Source organism: Crotalus tigris, unplaced genomic scaffold (assembly GCF_016545835.1).
Source record: "Crotalus tigris isolate CLP2741 ecotype Arizona unplaced genomic scaffold, ASM1654583v1 scf7180000024359.8030256, whole genome shotgun sequence".
Lineage (NCBI taxonomy): Eukaryota > Metazoa > Chordata > Lepidosauria > Squamata > Viperidae > Crotalus > Crotalus tigris.
Window position 1 is genome coordinate 1,975,443 of NW_024100528.1, and position 22,251 is coordinate 1,997,693.

Sequence of the window (22,251 nt, forward strand, 5' to 3'; positions counted from 1 at the left end):
AGGCATACCACAAGCAACAGTGATTAGTCACCGGCTAATCATTTCAACCCGTAAGTGCTTCGGTACTTCTGACACAAATGCTATGCTATAGGAGTTCAAAGCACGATTCATAGCAATCCCTCCTTCTGTTCCTACCCTCCATATCTACCCAGTAGATAGGGTGAGTTAAGAGAGAAGGAGTGTGCCAAAGTTATCTTTAGGAATCAAAGATGTATTTTTTTGTGCTTCTCTTCAAATAGCATCTCTATAATTTTATTTAAAAAGAGAGCAAGGGTAATGATAGAATCTAAGAAGTGGAAAAGAATCTGATCTGTACACTTAATGTAGTTTTAAAGTTGTTTTACCTAGGATACAAAGACTAGAACAGAAAGCAAAATCTAATAGATTTAATATTAACACACGCAATCAGTTAACAATTGAGTTGATTGTTTTAACAATGGATAAATACAGGTCTGTGCTATTACACTGCCAGGAATTCGATCCTGATCAGCTCAAGGTTGACTCATCCTTTGAGGTCAGTAAAATGAGGACCCAGATTGTTGGGGGCAATATGGTGACCTATAAACTGCTTAGAGAGTGCTGTAAAGCACTATGAAGCAGTATATAAGTCTAAGTGCTAGTTTTATTGACATATACATAAAGATAACATGAGTAGACAATCCTATTATGTTGTCATTAGCATGAAAATGATTTATTGCAACTGGAAATCTTATACAAAAGAAATGGAAATATTTCTACCAGGAAATGTGTGGCGAGATTGGATTCCTACAAGTTTCTCTGCACGAGTCCTTTTGTCAGATTTTTCAAAATACCAGCTTCTCTCCTCATCAAAGACCATAAAAAGCAGGACAAATTCCCTTATGTCTATTGGCCTGTTGTACTTGTCAATTGTGCCTTTCTGGCAGATCAAAATAGGTCCAATCAAACCAGAGTGAATATCTTTTTCCTGCAAAGTATATTTTAATGTGATTTATTTTTCAAGTTAAAAAAGAAACACAATATGAACACTAGTAATATTTAATAATATTACTAAAATGAACATTTAGTAATAGCATATAATTATAGGTAAAAATAATTAACACAAACCCAATATGAAAAATAATTATTTGGCAATACAAACAAACATACGTATATTTAATCTTGAAGAAAAATAAACATGAATATTCAATCAATATTTCTATACAAAACAATATATGTACTAAGAGATTATCTGATTGGGAAAATGTTATTAATATAGCTACTAAATGGTGATGAAATTTGATTCCATTTCTTCTTCATTAGAGGTTTCAAAACTATTTGGCCTACAAAAAAATGGTCAAAATCTAGGAAACATATACAAAACCTCAATACATGGCCCTATAATCAGAGCTGAAAAAATAAACAGAAATCATTCTTTTTCATGAAAGTAATTGCAAATCTAAGATAAAACAAATAAGCAAAATGCATATGCTAGAAGATAGATAAGTATATACTTCTTTAAGGTTAAATGAAGGCATTATATGATTGTTAGGTTTTCTTTTTAAAAATATTCTATGATATTTATCTTACCGGATATACACCAGAGTAATAGGCCCATGATTTACATATTTGCTTTTTGTCTGTTGGTCCTGACCGTTTGGTGACATGCCAGACATACGTGTATGTGCCGTTTGGCATGATTGCGTCATCCTTTTTGAAAAACTCAGGAGACTGGTCATCATAGCTTCTGCCTTCAGAAGATTTCTCATAAAGAAGGCCATGAGCATGAAGTGAGTATGGTCTAGAGGCCTTATTTCTGAACTGAATCTAGAGAGTTGAACAGTCAATGATTAATAAGGAAGTTAAAAAAAAAAACTATGTCCAGAAAGTTTCAAACATTTGCAGTTTTGTAGAGATTGTAGGATATTTCAAAGGATCATGGCATACACCGAAGCTGCAAACAAGTTATTTTATCACATGTGATTATATAGTATACTTACATTTCTTTTTTATTTAATTTTATTTTTATTATTTTTTATTTATTCTGTATATGCTCAAAATGACCAATCAGGGTAAACAAACATCCAATCAGCAACCAACAACACCAAAGCAACCAATTAGTATCAGGCATAAACAATTAGTCAAAGACTAACCCTTACCAACTTGCACAGTTGAAAACCATCTCAGCTGAACAGTAATTAGAAATCTGGACACCTGGCTATAAAGTCAGGAGCCCAATAAGTTCCTGCTCAATTGTTTATGATCTACATAGCAGATCACCTTGCCTTTGAAGATGCCAACTACATTTGTTGGTGAAATATCAGGAAATCTGTTGTCTACATTATAGTCACTAAACTCTGAAGCGCAACACTATCCAATAGATACCGACTGGGAAAGCCTACATCAATATATTAAATACAATTTATTTTTTTCTTTGGATCCTGCCACATAAATCCATGTGTGACCCCAAAACAGTTTATGTATCTCATATACTGCATATACAACATGTTATTAGTTTCACTGGATCTCTATATACAGTTTATACAAAACTATTCTATACAGGTAGTTCTCATTTACGGACCACTTATTCAGCCAGCATTCAACTGAAATGGTAATCCTTGTAATAGCAACCATTGCAGCATCCCCACAATAACATGATTATAATTCAGATATTTGGCAATTGGCTCGCAATTATAACATCACAGGGATGTTCATGTAATTGTCATTTTCAACCTTCACTGCCAGCTTCTGACAAGCAAAGTCAGTGAGGAAACTGAAACAAGGTTGCAAGTGGTGACCACATGCTCTTAATGACAGTATAGGATTTGCCCAATGACACAACCATGGGCTGCCAGAACTGTGCATTCATTAAGAGGTACGAGTCATATGATATCACATTTTATGACCAAATCTCTTAGCAACGGAAATTCCAGTCTCAATTACTGTTGTTAACCAAGGACTGTACAAGATTGACTCAGAATATTATCCAGACGATACTGAAAATAACTGATATTATATTGTATTTCTGTATCACCATGCACAATAGAAGTGAATTGAATTTCCTGAGTGCTGAACTTCTGTAGGCTCAGGGAATGCAGAGTTTGCAAAAGTACAAAAAAAATTGAAAATTTGTGACATAACTTGGGAGGAAGGAGAGAGAAAGAGAATACAATATCTTAAATATTTAAACATTTAAACAAACAATATTTAAATATTGTCATAAATGTCATACGCATAAAATAAATTAGAGTATGTTTAATTTATTATTTTCTATTTTGCTAGATAGATACATCCAGATTGTATAAAAATATGCTGATACACCTTTGCAAGCCTCTTAGAGTTAGAGGCCTGTTCTGACAGTTCTTCCTTTTTACATCTAACATGTCCATTGCACTCCAGCAAATGCTTCCCTCCTCCTTTCCCAGGGCTTCCTGAAGACTATATAGGACTGAGTTTGAGCACAGGTTCATTCAAAGTTCAAAGCACTTCAAAGAAAAAGCAGTCTCTGAGGAAAGCTCAGAATTCCTGTAACAGAATAGATTTGTGAAAAAGATAAAAGAAGCCAGACCCCCAGCTTCTTACATTTCAAAATTTGTTTCCAGTACGCTAGTTGGTCCTATTTCTGTTGGTGCTCATCCCAGATAATGTGAAAAGCACTGATTTGATTCCAGTACTGTCCATGGTAAATGTTTGTTACATCTTTTGTATAAATAATTTAATTACTTAACATATACTGTAGTTGTAAGACACAAAAATTTGGAATGGGCTTTTTAGAATCTGAAATTGATTCCGTTTATTGTAGTTCAAACATTTTTCATGCTTAATGTTGTTAAAAATCCAAAGTACTCTTTTATTAAAATATTGTGAACATAGACTTACTTGAATTACATCATCCATCTCAGCCCTAATGAGAGGACCCAGTAGACCAAGTTGTTCTTCGTATTCTCCTCCAGTTCTAGGTGTCTGGAAAGTATCATCAAGATAACTTCGGAAAATAGCTTTTTTGAATGTGGTCCTGGTTACGCGATTTCTCACTGTACTAAGTATATGGAAGATTTGGGAAAGAAAAAACCTGAATTTTTAAAAATTTGCATATACTATATATTAAGTACTTGTAGCTGTAGAAAGAAAAATGGCAGAATAATAATGGGAAAAAACATATCAAAGCTATTATTTGAATTATGACATTCATTGAATTGTCATAATATGGTTTGAAAAAATCTAAATTTAATCAACTAGACTTGGTCAGCTAGAGGTTTAGATTGGATCTGGCATTTTTGTCCACCTATCAAGTACTTCCCTAGGGTGTGGAATGGGCAGATAGTTATTATTATTGTTGTTATTTTTGGTTGCACAGTCAGCCATATGTTTACATTGCATTTTGCATTTTTGACCATTTCTTATTAATATTATGGTTTATCACACTATCAGTCAGATGTTTAGACTGGATTTGGTATTTTATTAGTATTATTATATTTTGTCTTAATGTATTATCTGAACCCAGCCATTATAATTTAGAAATCACAGATTATGAATTATTCTGGGTTGTATGAACCCAGCCAATTGCAAACCATTGTCACCAGTGACATGTTCAGATGGCTTCATTGTTGAAGTGACTATTCCTATCTTCTCTTTGCCTAGGGTTTGTATGTTTATTTTTATAATATTTATCTTTTAATGTGGATTTTTATTTTGTACATGTTGTTTTTATCCGTTCTTTTATTTGATTGTTATATGCCACTCAGAGTCACTTTGCATGAGCTATACAAATTTGATAAATAAATAATTAAATTATTCAGTAATGGGTAAGGAATTTAGGGGTTACTGTCACATGTACAGAACTTGTATTAGGTTTAGTAGCAGGATCCATGGTTTGGCATGCCTGTGTATGTTGTTCTCTATTTCTGTTTGAATAGTAACTCCATGCTTCTGCAGATTCTTCAGTTTCAAATTTAGTTCTTTGACTAACAAAGGGGCTCCTCTTTGATAAACATAAACAAGAATCCTAGCTAGAGACAATAGCCTGTTCCTCTTATTTGTGAATGTTTAATATCAAGAAAATATTGAACTGATATTTAATTGTTTTCTTTTTCTTAATGCTAGAAGTTAATAAACACTTTTATTAAACTTACACAAAATGATTAATATCTAATTCTTCTATGAACTAAAAACAGATTTACACAATTGACTGACTTTTATTTAGAGTACAGTCGTACCATGCTTACATGAAAACTTTTTCCCACTGTGTTTGATAGGTGCATTATCTTCCTACCTAGTGCTATCTGAAAATATATTAGACTGTTAGGGCCTAAGGTGATTTTGAAGATAATAGAAATTAACATCCTGCCAATTTACAAGGATCTTGTCAGTATGACATCATGTCAAAAAGTTGTCCAGCCTAATTTAACTCTTAATAGAACTCTTAGTTATTTAACCAGCTGAAATAATTCTAAAACAAAACAAAAATCTTATCTCTTAAAGTAATCTATTTGTTAATAAACAACTAATTGAAAGGTTCCCCTAATTTTTATCTGAAATTTGCTTCACTATTATTCCCACCTAGTTTTCAGTCCAACTAATCATTACTCTGGAAAACAACAGGAGCTGATAAATGAGTAAGCCATAACTCTCCTACAATCAGTGCACAGTTTTCCTTCAGACACAAGGAAATGGAACCAAGTTCTGGGTAATGGTATCAAGTGTAATGTAATATTCCACACTCATGGAGAAAATCTTATTTTTCTGCTTCCAGAAGTTCCAGACTATGATATTACCTCACTGATAGGCGGTGCCATAGTCTCTTATCAGATTTGCACTCCTATTTGGAGTTCCTCTAGCTGACTGATTATTGATCAATTATGTCATTGAATTGGTGATTGACTCTCATGACCACATAGATTTTCTCCATGGGAAGTGCACCAACCACCAATATAACAGTCCATCTAACTTGTAATCATTTTTTTTTTTTCACCTTTCCCAGCATTAGAGTCTTCTCCCAAGAACTAAGTCTTTGTGTAATGTGTTTGAAGTAGGATAGTTTGAGTCTGGTCATTTGTTATTTCCATTCAATTCCTGACTTTGCCAAGGACAGCCACTGCCATGCTGCTGCTATACTGCCTTTTTTGTTTTCTCCTTAATGTAGCTTGTATCTGTACTTCGGTCTGAGCACAAAACCACTGGAGAAATTGGATATAATAAAGCTTATGGCTACCTCTTTGCATTTTTTTGTTTTCTTTAACAAATCTAACAAAACTTGCATATGAAAATATATCTTTTTCTTAATGTTTTATTCTCTTTAAACATATTTATCTTTTCCTGCTTTCCAGTTCAGATTATTCTGTTTTCCTTTTGGCTGGGATCATACAACAATAGTTTATAAATTATGCCTGGATTCATAAAACACTGTTGTGGTTCTTACATATCTGGGTTTGGGGCTTCTTCAGAATTAGCCCTAGTGTGTTCCCATGCCATTTGTGTTTGGCTGCTGAGCAGTTAATTTCTAACTCAATTCCAAATTCCAAAAAAACAATACCAAAACACAAATACTAAAACAGGGTATATTTTCATGACACGCTATCCAAAAACTTCAGTTAAAACATAAACCCTACGATCATAATACTCATCAATTTTTAAACAAATAGTTCAGTAAAACTGTTTTTATAGAAAATAGAATTTTCAATCTACAAAAAACCTCAATTACATTTTGTTTTATAAATTAAAATGAATTGTGCTGGATTTAGATGACACCAAAAACATAAGATTTTGGAAAGGCTTTGGCGTGAATGAGATTGAAAAGAATCTTGGAAATCATTATTCCAGGTTAGAGTCCATAATTCTATATTTGTTATCTTTCTGTGGTAACATCTGAACAGTCCAGTTCTTCATACCTGGCTCAAGTTTTAATAGCATTTCTTTATAACAATTACAGCTTGTTCATGGCTTAGAGATTCTTTAACATCTTAATATGTCATTGTTAAACCGGCAATATGAAATTGAACAATAATTAAAAATAAATAATTCAGTCAAACCTTTTTCTGAAGGGTGAGTAATCCCACAACACTTCTTCTGCTGCAATGTAGTACTTCCTTATATTTCCTCGGTTGATAGTACGTAGGTAGCGTCCAGCTATGTCATCAGCATTACGTGCACTATTACTGTCAAGTCGAGAATCTGTGGTATATGGATTATCATAATACATTAACTCATATTCAAATGAACCACTGCTACTCTTATCATTGTCTATATTATCTATATCATATTCCTGATAGTCACCATTTTCTACTGGAAGACCTATTGTAACAATTGGCTTATTGTGTTTTTGTGTTAATTTGGCCTCATTTAGCAAATTTGTGTGGTTGGGTTTATTGGAAAGTTGGGAGTTGTTGAGATTTCCAGGTAGGACTAGAGGCTTGGAAGTCCTTGGAGTTAAAACATTTGGCTTTTTTTTCTTTCGTTGGACTTTTAAAAAAGGTCGAGATATATTGACAGTGCAGTTCTCATCTTTCTGGGCTTCATATTTGTTATTAATTCCTGGTTGGCCCAATTCAGCTTGACCATCATAGTTATATGTTTTCTCTTTTCTTTTGCAAGGGAACATGGCATTTTCTTGATAAAATGAGGCATTTCTGCTGCTGTTGTGGAATTTATTGTCAGCCTCATTAGTGATATTGTCACTTTCTTTCTTGTGGACAACATTCCATTCCATGTCTGTGTTTTTAGGGAGGCATTTCTTTCTCTGGTGAGATGAACTTTTCTGAATTTTTGTAGTCTTTGAAATTGCTGTAGAAACAAAATTATCTAATGTGGCATCTGAAGTCAAATTTTCAGACTGTGGCATTATAGAAGGTATTGAAACAAGATTTGGCTTAGATCTATTGTTTTCCACTGTTTCTTTATCAGCTGAAGTTATATTTGTTGTAACTTTGGAAAACTCAACATTTGCTGCTACTATTTCTTCTTCTTTATAATCATAATCATATGAAAAGTAATTGGCTTTTGAGTTATCTAAGGTAGAGTCATTTTCTGTACTAGAAAGAAATTTTGTGTCCTCACTTGTAATGTTGAAAGCAGAAATATTTCTCTTTTGTTGTACATAAAAGAGTAGAGCATACATCTCTTTAAGAGCATGCAAAGTTGCCTCTGTCAAAACTTGTCTTTCTCTCTTTTTATCCCAAATATCTTTTTCAAATGTATTTTCTTCTTGCTCCTTCATGGAAGAGATTATTTCAAGGGACATTAAATCTTCTATATCTTTGCTCTGGAGTCCTCTACCTGTTTTTAAATATTCAGCAGCAAGCATTTGTTTGTAGCTATCTGAAATATGAGTAATATTCTCTTCATTTTGGCTTTTCTTAGATAGCAAGATGCCAATCACTGCAGTGACATTTGAAATTAAAATTTCTCCTGCTGAAGATGTATAATTAGCATAGATTGTCTCAGATGCAGTTACGCAAGAATTATTTTGAGTTCTCAGTTCTTCGTTATCATGCAGAGTATCACAGCTCTTTGTTGACACTAGATGAGAGTTTAAAGATACATTACCAGAAGTATAGGCATCTTCTTGTATAGCTAGAGCTGTGAGATTCAATTCTTCTTCTTCAGCAACTGACCCATTAAATGATCGAAGGCCAAGCATGGAAGCTATCATTAGTTGTTCTTCATAATCCTCCTCCTGTTCCTTGCTTGATTCTTCTTGATTATCCTCTCCATCGAAAAATCCAAATTCTTTTGCTATGTCATCTGTTTCTGTGTCTGATACTACACTTCTTTGGTCCTTTTCTTTCTTTTTTATTACTGGTACTTCTGAAGAGCCAAAATTGACAACGTTGGCAACAATATCATCATTATCTTCTTCCTCCTGTTCATCTCCATCATCGTAATTGGCATCCAGAAATCTCAGTCTCATTCCATTGCTCATCTCACGGGAACCCCATGATGACAGAAGCCAGGTTCCTAAAAATGCAAAATAATTCATAATAGATAGATTTCTTGTGTTTCATAGTTTGCTTATACTTAATTACTGATGTTAGTTCTGCAGTCCATTAACAATGTTAGTATATAGATTAAATTAGTATGGTAAATCCAAATTGACTAGGACAGGGGTTCCTAACTGGGGGTGCTCGCACCGCTTGGGGGTGCAAGACAATATTCCAGGGGGTGCAAAAACTTGGGTTTTCAAAATTATAGTGTATATGCATAATTTGTTGCTGTTATTTCAAACTTTTGTAAGGGGTGAGAGAATATACTAGAAGCATTCTAGGGGTGCAGGTGTGGAAAAGGTTGGGAGCTGCTGCACTAGGAATTGTGAGAGACATCCAGAATAACTGGAGGATACTAGGCTAGGAAGGGCTTTCTAACATACCATAGCAATATAATACATAGAAAAAAAATATAGCTATAAACAGAACAACAATCACAAACATATGATACCCATTACTCCCTTAAAGATAGGAGTGGGCAAGCTGAGGCTTCAGAACTGCATATAGCCCTGATTTTTCTTTTCCTTTTAAGCTTTACTATTGTTTTATTTTGAGGAAAGATATAAACTCTATAGTTATACATTATATCAGTATGGAACTACTTATTATTATGCAGAATAACCTAGCTGCCCTTCTCCTTTTCTTCAAGCTCAACGTTGAATGTCTTTACAACTCTGGGCATCTCTTGGCTATAAAGGACTTACTAAGAATAGACTGAGACTAAAATTGAACATGAAGCTGTTGTTGATTCCAGGAGCTAGACTTTGGAACTTTGCTGTTATATGTGATCTGGACAGATTCAGATTCTGAATCTTAAGGTTCATATTCACAACTTGGACATTATTTCTGAATTGTGATAATGTAAAACCAGAGTACACATAGTAAGTTGTATGTTTCAGCTGATAAACCAGGCACGTCATTCATGGAGAATGATCTGGCATCATTGATACATGCACTGATAATCACAAGGTTGGATTATGAAATAAATTCTTTGGAGGGGGTTTGGAAACTCCACTGGCCTGGAATTCAGCAATACAGGAGATAAATGACACAGAGCACCATTTTGAAACACTTGCACTGACAACTGACCGTTTCTCAGGTTTAATTCAAAAAGCTACCTATAGTAGCATATACAAGACTCAGGCCCAAATTACCATATTGTCTACTGCATGCTCAATTAATCATCTTGTGTGCCACAAATATATTTCATATAAATAACTAATTCTACCTTCTCCATAGTAGATCATATACTCTGAGGTCGCTCCCTTGCCTCCTCTCCCCTTGTAAGAGTTTAGGAGAAGGCTTGAAACATATCATAAACTCAAGTCTTTCAGCGCTTTGGAAATGTTGTGGTCATAGTTTTTAAAATGTTTTTTCTTCAAATTATTAGACTAAATGTTTTTGTCAATAGATATTTGTAAGCTCCCATAAAATGGAACTGAGAAGAATTTACATGGTATAAATACATAGACAAAGCTAAAAAGAAAAGAAATTCTAGAAAGTAAAATCAGAGGGAATTGAGAGAATATAATAACAAATGAATAGTCTGTCACATAAATTGGATTTTTGCACACTCATAATCAGAAAGACCCCTAGGGCCAATTTAGATTTCACCTATAATTTAATGCTTATTTGTTTTAATCCATGCTAGTTTTATTTTAATTCTCTTCAGTGTTTTTATGCTATTTAATGGAAATCGTGCTTTTCTATACTACGAATTTTATAATATTTTTAATAATATTGCAAGCTATTCTGTCTGAAAACAAATAAAGAATCAAACCCAAAGTTATATACCCAGGTTGTCCATGGTTACAGTAGCTGATTCACCACTCATGGGGAAAAGATTCAAAATATCTTGATGCTTTTCCTTGAATAAGAAGGTGTGACCAGAAAGATGTACTGGAACAATCTCATCCATTGTACCTACACTGATGAGGTGCCATTCAACAGTTTCAGACTGACGAAACCCCAAAGGATCTGTTCTATCCGATGCATAGCCATTGAGTGCTAAAATAAAATTAAAAATGCAATTAGGAGTGCATTCTTAAGAACAGCTACTCAAAAAATGAGTTTCAATAGTTAAAGAGAACCTGTTCAAAGATAAATGTCCTTAGAATTAAAGAAATAAAATTAGAATTGTAAAAATAGTATGTTTTCCATATTTATTTTTACTTTTACTATTCATTTAATTTTAATGATGTTGAGTTAGCACAGAATAAAATAATGACTTAGATTACTACTCACTGTACATAACATTGGACTTGTAAAATTTGGGGTCATCTCTCTTAACAGCGGAGGAATTGCTGCAGTATTTCTTGATATTGTCTTCCAAGTACCAGCTCTTGTTTTCATCAAACACTGAAAAGACGGCATGCTGTTCCACATCAGCTTTTGTCTGCACAGCGATAGGTAGAAAATAGATCTAGTTCAACTGACAGAATGATACGCCACTTGACATGCATTTCCTTGTTTTAAAAAGCAGCAGTATAACAATATAATTTATAACATTCAAATGAAATAAAGCTGAAATGACCAACAAAAGATTGTTTTAAAACAGATAAATAAAATAATTATTTGTATACAAAGATAGCTAGGTATTCTTATCCGTGTCTTTGTAATGCTGGATCATATTATATGCAAGGCTTTCTTTATCCAAGGCAGATTGTTCAGATTGCATTTGAAGTAACAGATTATATGAAATCTGATTTGGGTTTAAGTGAACAGTTGGGAGTGCTGCTGGTATATTGCTTTCCCTCTTGCCCATAGCATTGCTGCATCAGCTATTGGATTCCATTGCTGAGGTGGCAATAGGGTCCCCAAGACTATTGGTGCATGGCAACTCCAACATGCCATTTAGTGACACCGAATCCAGGGCAGCTCAGGAATTCATGGCCTCTATGTCAACTATGGACTTGTCTCAAATTATCAATAACCCAACCGTATTAGCGGCCATATGTTAGATTTGTTTTTGTTTTTTCTCTCTCAGAGAAAAGATGTGATCTGGCAATGGAGGACATCAGTCCATTGTCATGACAGATTGATCCCTAGTTGCAGGGAGTCATGGCCCAGTCAATCAGCCCACCTATGCGGATTTATAGATCCGGTGGGGTTTCAGAGAAAGCTTGGGGCTTTTTCTGAGTATCTGGTGGATGGTACAGCTGAGGCCTACATGGCTGCATGGAATGGGCAGGTGGCTGGAGCCTTGGATCATATCACTCTTATATGGCTTTCTCTGGTGTGCTGATCCTGGAGTGCACCTTGGTTTAACAAGCAGCTATAAGGGAGGAAGCACTAGAAGAGACCCCTGTAGTGCTGTTGGAGGAAAATTCAAAGTGTGACCAATAATGTAAAAGCCTATATAAGCAATTATCTCTTGGTGATAAGGTTCCTTTGATTACAATTAAGTAATGTATTTTATGAAGACCTTGAAACCACACCTTCTCTATAGTAGTGCCTGCCCCCTTGAATGAGGTTCCTCCTAAGAAGCAGATGGCCCCTTATTCTGCTGTTATTTAGAAGGGCCATAAAGTCCTAGCTCTTCACCCAGGCTTTTGGTGAGGGAGAGGGATATCCCATTTACACTTGCCATCTTTTATCTTTTAAATTTAAAAATTTACTACAAAGTCATGGTCTGGAAGCCTGACAATTCATATTGAAAGCCCACATTGAAAAGTGAGGGACAGAAGCAATCCCAACACCTGTGATTCTCCAGTAAATGGTAACTGTAGAGCCATGCCGCCTCTGAATCTAAGCTGGGTCAATCATTCTGCTCTCTCAACTTGAAGTAATAGACAATACCTGTACCCCCTTGCTGTCAAGCGCCTTGCGTTTACAAACCAGAAGTGGCCCAATCAGTCCTGAGGCAATATCTCTTGTCATATCCACAGCACTATGATATAATTTAGTAATGCACTGAGAATCCTTTGCTGTGGGTTCATCTGTATCAAGCACAGTCCATTTGTATGTGTAGACTTCTCCTGGTTGAACGGCTTTGCCCTGAGTTCTATTCTCTAAAATATAACGGCAAAAAAGATAATGTAAAAGATGGGTAAGGAACCTGCAAATCTCTAGTTGGAGGCTTAGTACTCATTCCATTCCAACACTATGCCAGTAAAAGCAGTTCAAAATTAGAACCAGCTACAAAATATACTTCATTGGATGTATTCATGTGGAGTCTAGGCAACTGTCTGCCAGTTAGTTGAACAACGATTCCTGCTTTGAGCAGGTATTGGGCTACTCACCAGAATGAGCCTACATCTCTTTCTGATTCTTGGTATATAATTTATAATTAATTGAAAAGCTCTTAAAATAGATTTCCATTTTCTTTTTATTATTTAAAATGGAGCCAACAAAAACACCAGACTTATGCTGAACCTAATGGGAAGACACACAAGTAATCAGAAGACAGCAGAGAAGGAAGGTAGAAATAATTCCTAACCAACCTTTGGAATCCGAAGGATAAATAGCTCCTTCTGAATCTTTTGAAACGGAAACTCCATGCACATAAATACTGTAAGGTCGAGTGGCCAAATTTTTGAATACAATCTGTTTAAAATGGAAATCCAACATATGTTTAGCATCACAATACTACTAGTTTTTATACAAGAATTTAGCTAGCATCACCATCATTTTTATATACATTCCCATTTTCTAATAAAACAATAAATAAAATCTAGTAAAAGCATGCAGCATAACAATAGAACACACTGACAGAGTTCCAAAAATTATTTGTCAAAACACTTTGGCTCTCTTGTGAGTGGAATATCTACCTGGTATCTATTAAACAAAGTGATTTTCTTTCAGACTTTCACACAAGCTTAAAAAAAAGTTAATAGGACCCTTAAAGCTCCTAAAAAGTTGTGCTGCTTTAATAAATAATAGACAGGTACTGCACTTACATAAGTTCTTCTAAATTGTTTCGGACATGAGTACAGACCTATTAAATACCACAAAAAATCTCTATGAATAATTAAAAGTATATAACCCAACATGATGATGATGATGATGATGATGATAATAATAATAATAATAATAATAATAATAATAATAATAATAATAATAATAATAATAATAATAATGTTGGAAGGGACCTTGGAGGTCATCTAGTCCAACCCCCCTGCTCAGTCAAGTTGCGCCATGTTAAACATGAATGAAACTTATGGTTTCAGAGAAAATCCCTGATGATGTCACAGTTCTTCTTCCAAGCTATTTATTTTATATCCAGAGAGAGGAGCTCCTATATTCGTGGTTGATATCAAATAGCTAAGCCAGTGGCTGGAGTGTAACCAAGAAAAATATTCTGTTAGGATAATACTTTGTTCTACTTATGGGTTTTTAAAATAAAAAGCATACAGATACAGATACGTGTCATTCATACACACACACACACACACACACACACACACACACACACATACATATACATATGTACATATGTATATACAATCACTTCCATTTCAAAAGAATGCTAGTAGAAAACTCTGATCTTAGGGTTTCTGTATGCTTACTTGCAGGAAAATAAAGTAAAATTACCACAAAATGAAGTGTAAAACACTTCCTGTTTTCACTATAAATACAAAGACGCTTGTAATGGTCAGTTACATTACAAAAATATATGTCAATATATAATTCAACTTCAGTTAAAGCATCAACAATTGTAGATTTTATTTATGACATTTTCTTCCACAATCAGTGTTTTGTCTGAATAAATATGATTGGATAGACAATATTATATGTGAATACAGAATATGCTTCTCCTGAAGAGCTTCATTTTAGGGAAAAGTGATGCAGAATTAAAATGATACTGGAAATTCTTTAAACAAGAGAATTGACTTTATTTTTTATATAAAAAGAACAATTGCAGTGTATTACCAGTGCCTAAAACAGGTATGTGTATAAGCCAAAACTCCCCAATGCCTGCTAAAGCTTTTATGCTGTTCTTACAGCCCTTCCTTAAGTTGGCAGGAATTTGTAATTCATGATAAAAAGAAAATATTTTTTTTAAAAAATGGAATTATTCATATTCATTTTATTCAATTAACTTAAATTTTGAGTCCAATTATCTGCCCGTTTCTTAGAATGAAGCCCATAACATCTTGGGCCTTGGCTCAAAATACGGTGCACATCCTTGACTTATGAAGAGTCACTTACTAGATAATAATAATATCTTTGTAAATAATATCTTTGTAATGCAACTATTATAAATCATAGGTGTAACTGATAACCTAAATGACCTGTCCAACTTTTAATTTTTGGCCCCTTTCCTCTCCCCATAGCCATTAATATCTCATTAGTCCTGAAGCTTTGTAGATTTTATAAGATTATGTTGAAATTTATCATTGTTTTCTTTTAATCTAGACAGTTGTTATTTATTTTATACAGTTATAGCACTATCCAACCATCCCTGTGACATTATAAGTATCCAGGCTTTACTTTCTCACAGACGATACCAAATATCACTAGTATAAAATACGGTATGTGCAAAATGTCTACTGAAGATTTATTATTTATTTGTTTGTTTATTTATTTATTATTTCCTGCCTTTGCTATTTTTGCAAATAACTCAAAGCGGCAAACATATCTAACACACCTTCCTCCTTCTATTTCCCCCACAACAACAACCCTATGAGGTATGTTGGGCTGAGAGGGAGTGACTGACCCAAGGTCACCCAACTGGCTTTTATGGCTATGGCAGGTCTAGAACTCAGTCTCCCACTTTCTAGCCTGGTGCATTCACCATTAGGCCAAACTGGCTCTCAGAATGACCAGAGTGCTTTTATAGCTGGTCCTCACTTAATGATGGTCATTAAGACTGGCAATTCTGCTGCTAAGCAACAAAATTATAAAGAACAATATCACACAACCATGATGACTTACAAAGTAATTCTGGTTGCCGTTGATTAGGAATCCCACATAGTCATTAAGTGTGATATTGTGAACTGTGGGGATACTGCACTACAAGGATGGCCATAAGTCCCACTCATTCAGCAGTATCATAACTTCAAACAATTTCTAATAAGTGGCCACTAAGCGGGGATCACCTGTACTTCGTTTTAGGTGAAGATATTGAAACTCATTCACTTGAATTTACTATTACCAAGAATAAGACATGAATAACATATGCAAGATAAATACATATGTGGCTACTGATGAACGCAGATAAACTAAAGACTTTTACAGAGAAAGTATTCTGTCAATGTAAACTCCACAAGAGAAACATGGTTTAAATTACAGAAATTAAATCTAACTTTCATAGAAATCAATATGAACATTTATTCATTACCAAGTCTCTGTACTTTTCATTGGCAGTTGAATGTGACTAACTTAGTCGTGATATCAGTTAAGATTATACAGTATATGTATTTTGGATAAGCAAAATATATTTAAAGCTAATCCTATTACTTGGTGCAAATGAAATAAAATGGGATTGTAATCTATTTACCTTCTACTTGCCCATCAGTACTTACATTTATTGTGTCTCTGACTTCAGCTCTGATAACAGGGCCCAGAATTCCACGTTCTTTGGGCCAAGTAGTATAAGTTGGTTTACTGAAGCTGCTGTCTTTATATTGCCTGAAAACAGCCTTTTTGTATTTCTTGCCAATAAAATTTGAAAAATTATCCAGATACTGAGCTTTATATCTCCTTTAGAATTGAAAAAAAGAATAGACCTTAGTAAGATTTCTTATATAGAAACATCAAAAACAAAAAAATCCCACCAGAAACTTGCATGAGTGTGTAAGTCAGTTTTTACAAGTCTACATGATAAATAACTAGCATGTGTACAATGTAGTAAAAAACCAAAGAAAAGTTGTATACATGGATGACCAAATAAATGTAGAATCAGATGATGGACCATAGACCCTCTAAATGCTGTTGGATGATAGCACTTTCATTCCTGACTGTCATCAGACACTTATTTATAGTGACAGACAGCTGCAAACAATATAAATCCTTCCACTCCCCACCATCCAGTCAGAGCTGAAGAAGCTTCTTGGATGAGAAGCAAAACATCTTCAAAGAAAAACAAGAAAGTCCAGTTGCCTCCTGAAAAAGCACCTTTGGGATGACTGAGAATCTCCATAGACATTTGACACACTGGATACTTAATCCAGGACAAGGCAATTAGTTTCAGAATAAAAATGAAAAAGTGCTACAAAATAAAATGCTTTAATCTTCCTCAAATATCTTTTTTTTTCAGAATTGCTCTCTTCCCATTGCAGAAAGTTTTAAAAACTGTATTTAAAAACTGAAATCGTAGCAAGATATTCTTTCTGTTTACAATACAGTATCTTGAAAATCTCAAGGATCTTTTGGAAGATTTTTGTGAAAAAGAAATTTTAATTCCTAATCTTAAGAAGTGAATGAGATGATGACTTATTGGAAAGAGAATGGAACTATGACAGTACTGTGAATGAACTTGTACTATGAATTTTTCATTCTTTCATTCTGACACTTTGTTTTCCCTGCATAATTGTATGAAAATAAAGAGATTAACTAAAAATGTAATATGAAATGACTTCTACATACAATAGAACAATAAACATTTATTTATTTTATGGAATTAAGAAGCAAGAGAGAGGTTCATGCTTTACAATTTAACATGATGAGAATGTGTTTCACGTAACTGAAATGGCCTACAAGTCCTTGGTTTATGATAAATCCTATGAATTTTTATGGCATCATTTCATCCTCTTGACCACATTCAGTCAAGTTACCTGTCAATACTGCTAGGAATTTCTGGAGCATAATCCCAGGTGATTTCTTCTGCAGCAATGAAATAGTCCCAGTTTTTAATCATCCTCTGTTCCCTAAAGGATAACCTTCTTGTTAAAGTATCTGGATTTCCACAGTCTTTGATATTTAGATAACCATGCATTCCAGCTAAATTAATAAATAAATGAGACAAGGATAATAAAACATATTAATGGTTATGATATATGCATATCTACTTGCTCTTCATGTTGCCTTTCAGACTGTTCAGATTAAAAATAAATATTGCCCATTTTATATTAAAAATGTTTGCTTCCATGAAGCAACAAGAATTTCTTTCTCTTAAACTCACAAAAAGAAATCTATGATTCTTATACATTTAAACAAGTTAGTATATGTGGAATTACAGAATTATGTTCCAAACTACTTTTGCCAATTTAATTTTGTGTTAGAGACCCTTTCAGTGACCTGATGTATGCTCAGCAACTGCATATAAATCAACCCTTGTGATATAATAGGTATAGGTATAATTTATTCTTGAGATATGGGGAAGAAAAGTAGAAGATAAAGCAGACATTCTTAATCTGTTCATTCTAATGTGCTGTACTCCAACTGCCTTCATCTCAACTCATCTACAACTAGAGGTCATAAGTTAATAGTGAATAGGTCAAGCATGTCTTCTCTGGTGCCACATCTCCCTATGGAACATGTGCCCCCCCCCAGATATGAATGACTAGGAATGCTTGAAGGACAGAATCTGGGCTAGTATGCTTCCCATGGTGTTTTATTGATATTTTATATTGTGCTGTCATGTTCTATTAGCCACCCTAAGTCTTTTGGACAGTGGGTAGCCTTAAACCTGAAGAAAGAAAGAAAGAAAGAAAGAAAGAAAGAAAGAAAGAAAGAAAGAAAGAAAGAAAGAAAGAAGGAAGGAAGGAAGGAAGGAAGGAAGGAAGGAAGGAAGGAAGGAAAGAAAGAAAGAAAGACATCATTCAGTTTCTTAACATGTTCTTTTGTACAATCAAAATGATCATAATAAATAGGCATTTCTAGATTATATATATATATATATATAATCAGCATACCTAATAACCTATCTGAAGACTTAAAAGAGAGCAGGTAGTCTAACAATTTAGAGTTGGAAACTGGTTTCAGAAAACTGGATGGAGCCAGGAAAAAGAGATAGGTAAGCCTAAGATGAAAAAAATAATCAAATATAATGAATGTGATTAGTCTTTCTATATTTATTCATTTTTCTCCTTCTAGCATAATCCTAGAGCAAAAATAAACCAATATAGTCCACAACCATAGCTTTGAAATGCTGGAGTTACAGATTCTAGACATGTAGGACTGATGTATGGCAGCTGTCATATAGAACATGTTATTGTTCCTGTTGTTCTGGAATCATTTTGCAAATTGCACCTCACATTCCTGGTACTGTCTCTGGGAAATGATAATTTTGTATGAGTTATATACAAGAGAATGAACTTTTAACTGTAACTGTACAGCTTGCCTGCTAATAAAGATAACCTTGCCTTGTTGATGCTTTGCAACCAGAGAAGATATTAGCCATTTTCCTGTCCTGCTTACTGACATGTTGGCTGTTACTGAGGCACCTCCAACAAGGTTGATGGTGGACACTTTGTAATGGTTTTGTTCCAAGGTTTGTCCATTGAAGTGGACAGAGAAGATCTCAGGACCGGAACTCATTCCTATCAAATGCCAGCTAATATGATCGTAAGCACAAGCCTGAACATCTGGAAGAAAAGAACAGCTGTTGTAATTTTCATAGAAATGATTGTAATTTCATTCTAATCAATAATATGGAAGAAGACATACCAGGCAAGGTTCCATTAGCATACCCATTAATTGTGTATTGGAGGGAGGACTTTTTGTACCAGTTCTTACTTTCATCAAACACAGCAAACATCAGCACATATTCTCTGTTGAATAGTTTCTGTGTACCATTTGCATTCAGGCTTCCTAAAAAGAAAAGGACATTGGCAAGATGGAATCAATTATCAAATACTACAATAACTTCTTGAATAGCAAATCTATTTTAAACTGAAGACCTCCATGGTCCCTTCCAGCTCTATTCTATTCTAAAACCTTTCACTATGCCACCTAACTCTTAAGGGAATTGAGGATCAACACAGATTAAGGATAAGTGGAAGGTTACAGAGATTACCTATGACAGGATTACCTATTATAGAAGTGGGCAACATTGGCTGACAGACCATGGAGCCCCTCACCTCTTATTTCTGGTCCCAGAACCTCCAAGACTATACTATCATAATTCAGCAAACTGTCTTGTGCTTTAAACAAATAACAAATCATCACACCTGAAAGGTGAACATTGAATTTACTATTTCTATTAACTTGGTTAATTATTTCATTTCAAAAATTCATATTATCAGCTGATCATTTCCTCATTGTAAAATCACAAAAGTAAAATCACAGCTGAACTAGGGGGCAAACTGTATTGTTTGTTGTAGATGCCAAGTCTCAAATATGGAAAAGCTAGCCTTAATAGCATGAATGTGAATTGTTTATCTGATTCATGGGCTGGATGCGTCATCCCAAAACCACGCCCAGCCCATTGCCAGCAATGGAGAAAAAGCTCCGATACATTGTGCGATGTCACATGACGTCACGAGTTTGAAATGCCTGCTTTAAGGTGTCGAACCTTTGTGACTATTGCATCTGTGAATCTCACTTCTGGTCCAAGGAACACAATATCTTAGATCAGTGGCCCCCAACATTTTGGGCACCAGGAACCAGTGTCATGGAGAGAGATTTTACACAGACCAAAGGGAGCATAGTTTCTTGTGCTACCTGCATCCTGCAGATGGAGTTTCGCTTGTTTGCATAGCCTGGTTTCTGGCATGCAATGGCCCGGTCCATGGCCTGGGGGTTGGGGACCCCATCTTAGATGGGCTCCGGAGACTTCATTCAAACACAGATTTTGAAGTAGTAACATATATTTAAAATTAATAGAGAAGAAGTCTATACAATTTAATATAAAATACATATTTTGGGGGCTGAAAAAGACAATCTGTATACTGTATTGTCAGAACCAATATCTCCTTTGCAGCAGCACAGAAATAGTTTCTGTCCACCTTTGACAGCAGATACACAGTCTGGTAGCATCTTCAAGATTAAATAGCTTTATTAGAGTGTACATTCTTATTATCTGTGTGAAGTGAGCTGCACATTTAATTCTGAAGGTGGTACTAAGCTCCATGTCAGCATTGTTTCCATGCATTTATATGGTTCTTCCTGCCTAATTACAGAGACCTTCTTGGATACAACATAAGCTTTTGAAAGCTAAGTAGCAGAATTTCCAATTATGTAATAGCCTTTATAATTCTGCCTTGAACTTTGTCAAAAAAAAAAACTATGAAGCATAAACATTAAACAAATAGAAGTACAAAAATGAGCAGAAAGATCGCATATTACAGATTAATTCCAGCAGATTAATTCCAGCAAGACTGCAGCTTCTTTAACACATTTTATTACCTTCTTTACATATCAGCAAAGCACCAATGAGACCAGAATTAAAGTCTCGCACCATGTTTACATGTGAGTAGTAGGCATAAGTGAGACAGGGAGGATCAGCTTCTTTTGGCCCAATTTCTGCAGTGATATTCCATACATATTTGAACGACTGGCCCGGAGGCACAGCATCATCCAGTCTTTCCATACCTGATGTCCCATCAGAATATGAAGACCCTTCAATGACAAAGGAAAGAGGTTATCATGATTCATTACCAACAATGCCATTGTAAAATAAATATATGTGCATATGCATGTGAGTGGGCATGCACACACGCTTGCTAATTATATTACAGATCTGGTTGCAAATTGGGACCTTTATTTTATAATGGCATTGCAAATATGGGTTAAGATCTCCTTTTATCACATATTTCAGTCAGGAGGTTTTCCATTTGACTCCACTTCTACTCTCCAACCCCAATATATTTATATTAATTATATTTAAAATTAATATAAATATTAAGTATTTAAAATATTTAACATTAATATTTAATAGTCGAGCCTTAGGATTATTCTCACTCCTGCAAACCCAAAAGAGACATAAAATATTCTGGGCTAATTTAGTGACCCTCCTTCAGCTGATCAATGAGACTATGCAAAAATATAATTCCTTGGTGTCCTGAATCACTTTATATAAAAATGAAATAAATTGTTGGCATCCCCTTCCATGTTTACAGTGCATGTTGAACATTTTTGTTTGATTTTGTGTCTGTGATGGGGGAAACAAACCTAAAGTTTTATAAATGAGGCAAAACTGACTGAAAATGGAAGTGACCTTGTAGACTGGGCAAAGAGATGCTGCCTAAGGAATGGTCAGATAAGAGACAGCGTAGCCCACAGCTGCAGTTACAGTATCACTTGAACAAATTATGAATATTTTTCACACAACCGTTGCAGCATCCCCATGGTCACATAATCAAAATTTGGATGCTTGGCAACTGGTTCATATTCATGATGGTTGCTTGTCCCAGGATCACATGATCACTTTTTGCAACCTTCTGACAAACAAAGTCACTGGGGAAGCCAAATTCACTTAACAACCATATCA

At 34.6% G+C, this 22,251-nt stretch overlaps 1 protein-coding gene across 2 annotated transcripts in view; it reads right to left on the reverse strand.

Moving 5' to 3' along the window:
* Nucleotides 1-22,251, reverse strand: part of F5 (coagulation factor V) — a 38,177-nt gene that overhangs the window by 11,405 nt on the left and 4,521 nt on the right. The window contains exons 4-17 of one of the 2 annotated variants that reach the window (XM_039327344.1): nt 21,168-21,380; nt 19,488-19,631; nt 19,184-19,405; nt 17,654-17,819; nt 16,403-16,580; nt 13,379-13,481; nt 12,735-12,946; nt 11,181-11,331; nt 10,731-10,943; nt 8,500-8,910; nt 6,987-7,128; nt 3,838-3,997; nt 1,549-1,785; nt 739-946 (exon numbers count right to left, since the gene is read on the reverse strand). In XM_039327344.1, the coding sequence (XP_039183278.1) occupies nt 739-946; nt 1,549-1,785; nt 3,838-3,997; nt 6,987-7,128; nt 8,500-8,910; nt 10,731-10,943; nt 11,181-11,331; nt 12,735-12,946; nt 13,379-13,481; nt 16,403-16,580; nt 17,654-17,819; nt 19,184-19,405; nt 19,488-19,631; nt 21,168-21,380 (2,760 nt within the window). Of the gene's footprint in view, nt 1-738; nt 947-1,548; nt 1,786-3,837; nt 3,998-6,986; nt 8,911-10,730; nt 10,944-11,180; nt 11,332-12,734; nt 12,947-13,378; nt 13,482-16,402; nt 16,581-17,653; nt 17,820-19,183; nt 19,406-19,487; nt 19,632-21,167; nt 21,381-22,251 lie in introns of both variants that reach the window. The other variant, XM_039327343.1, reaches the window with a different exon arrangement.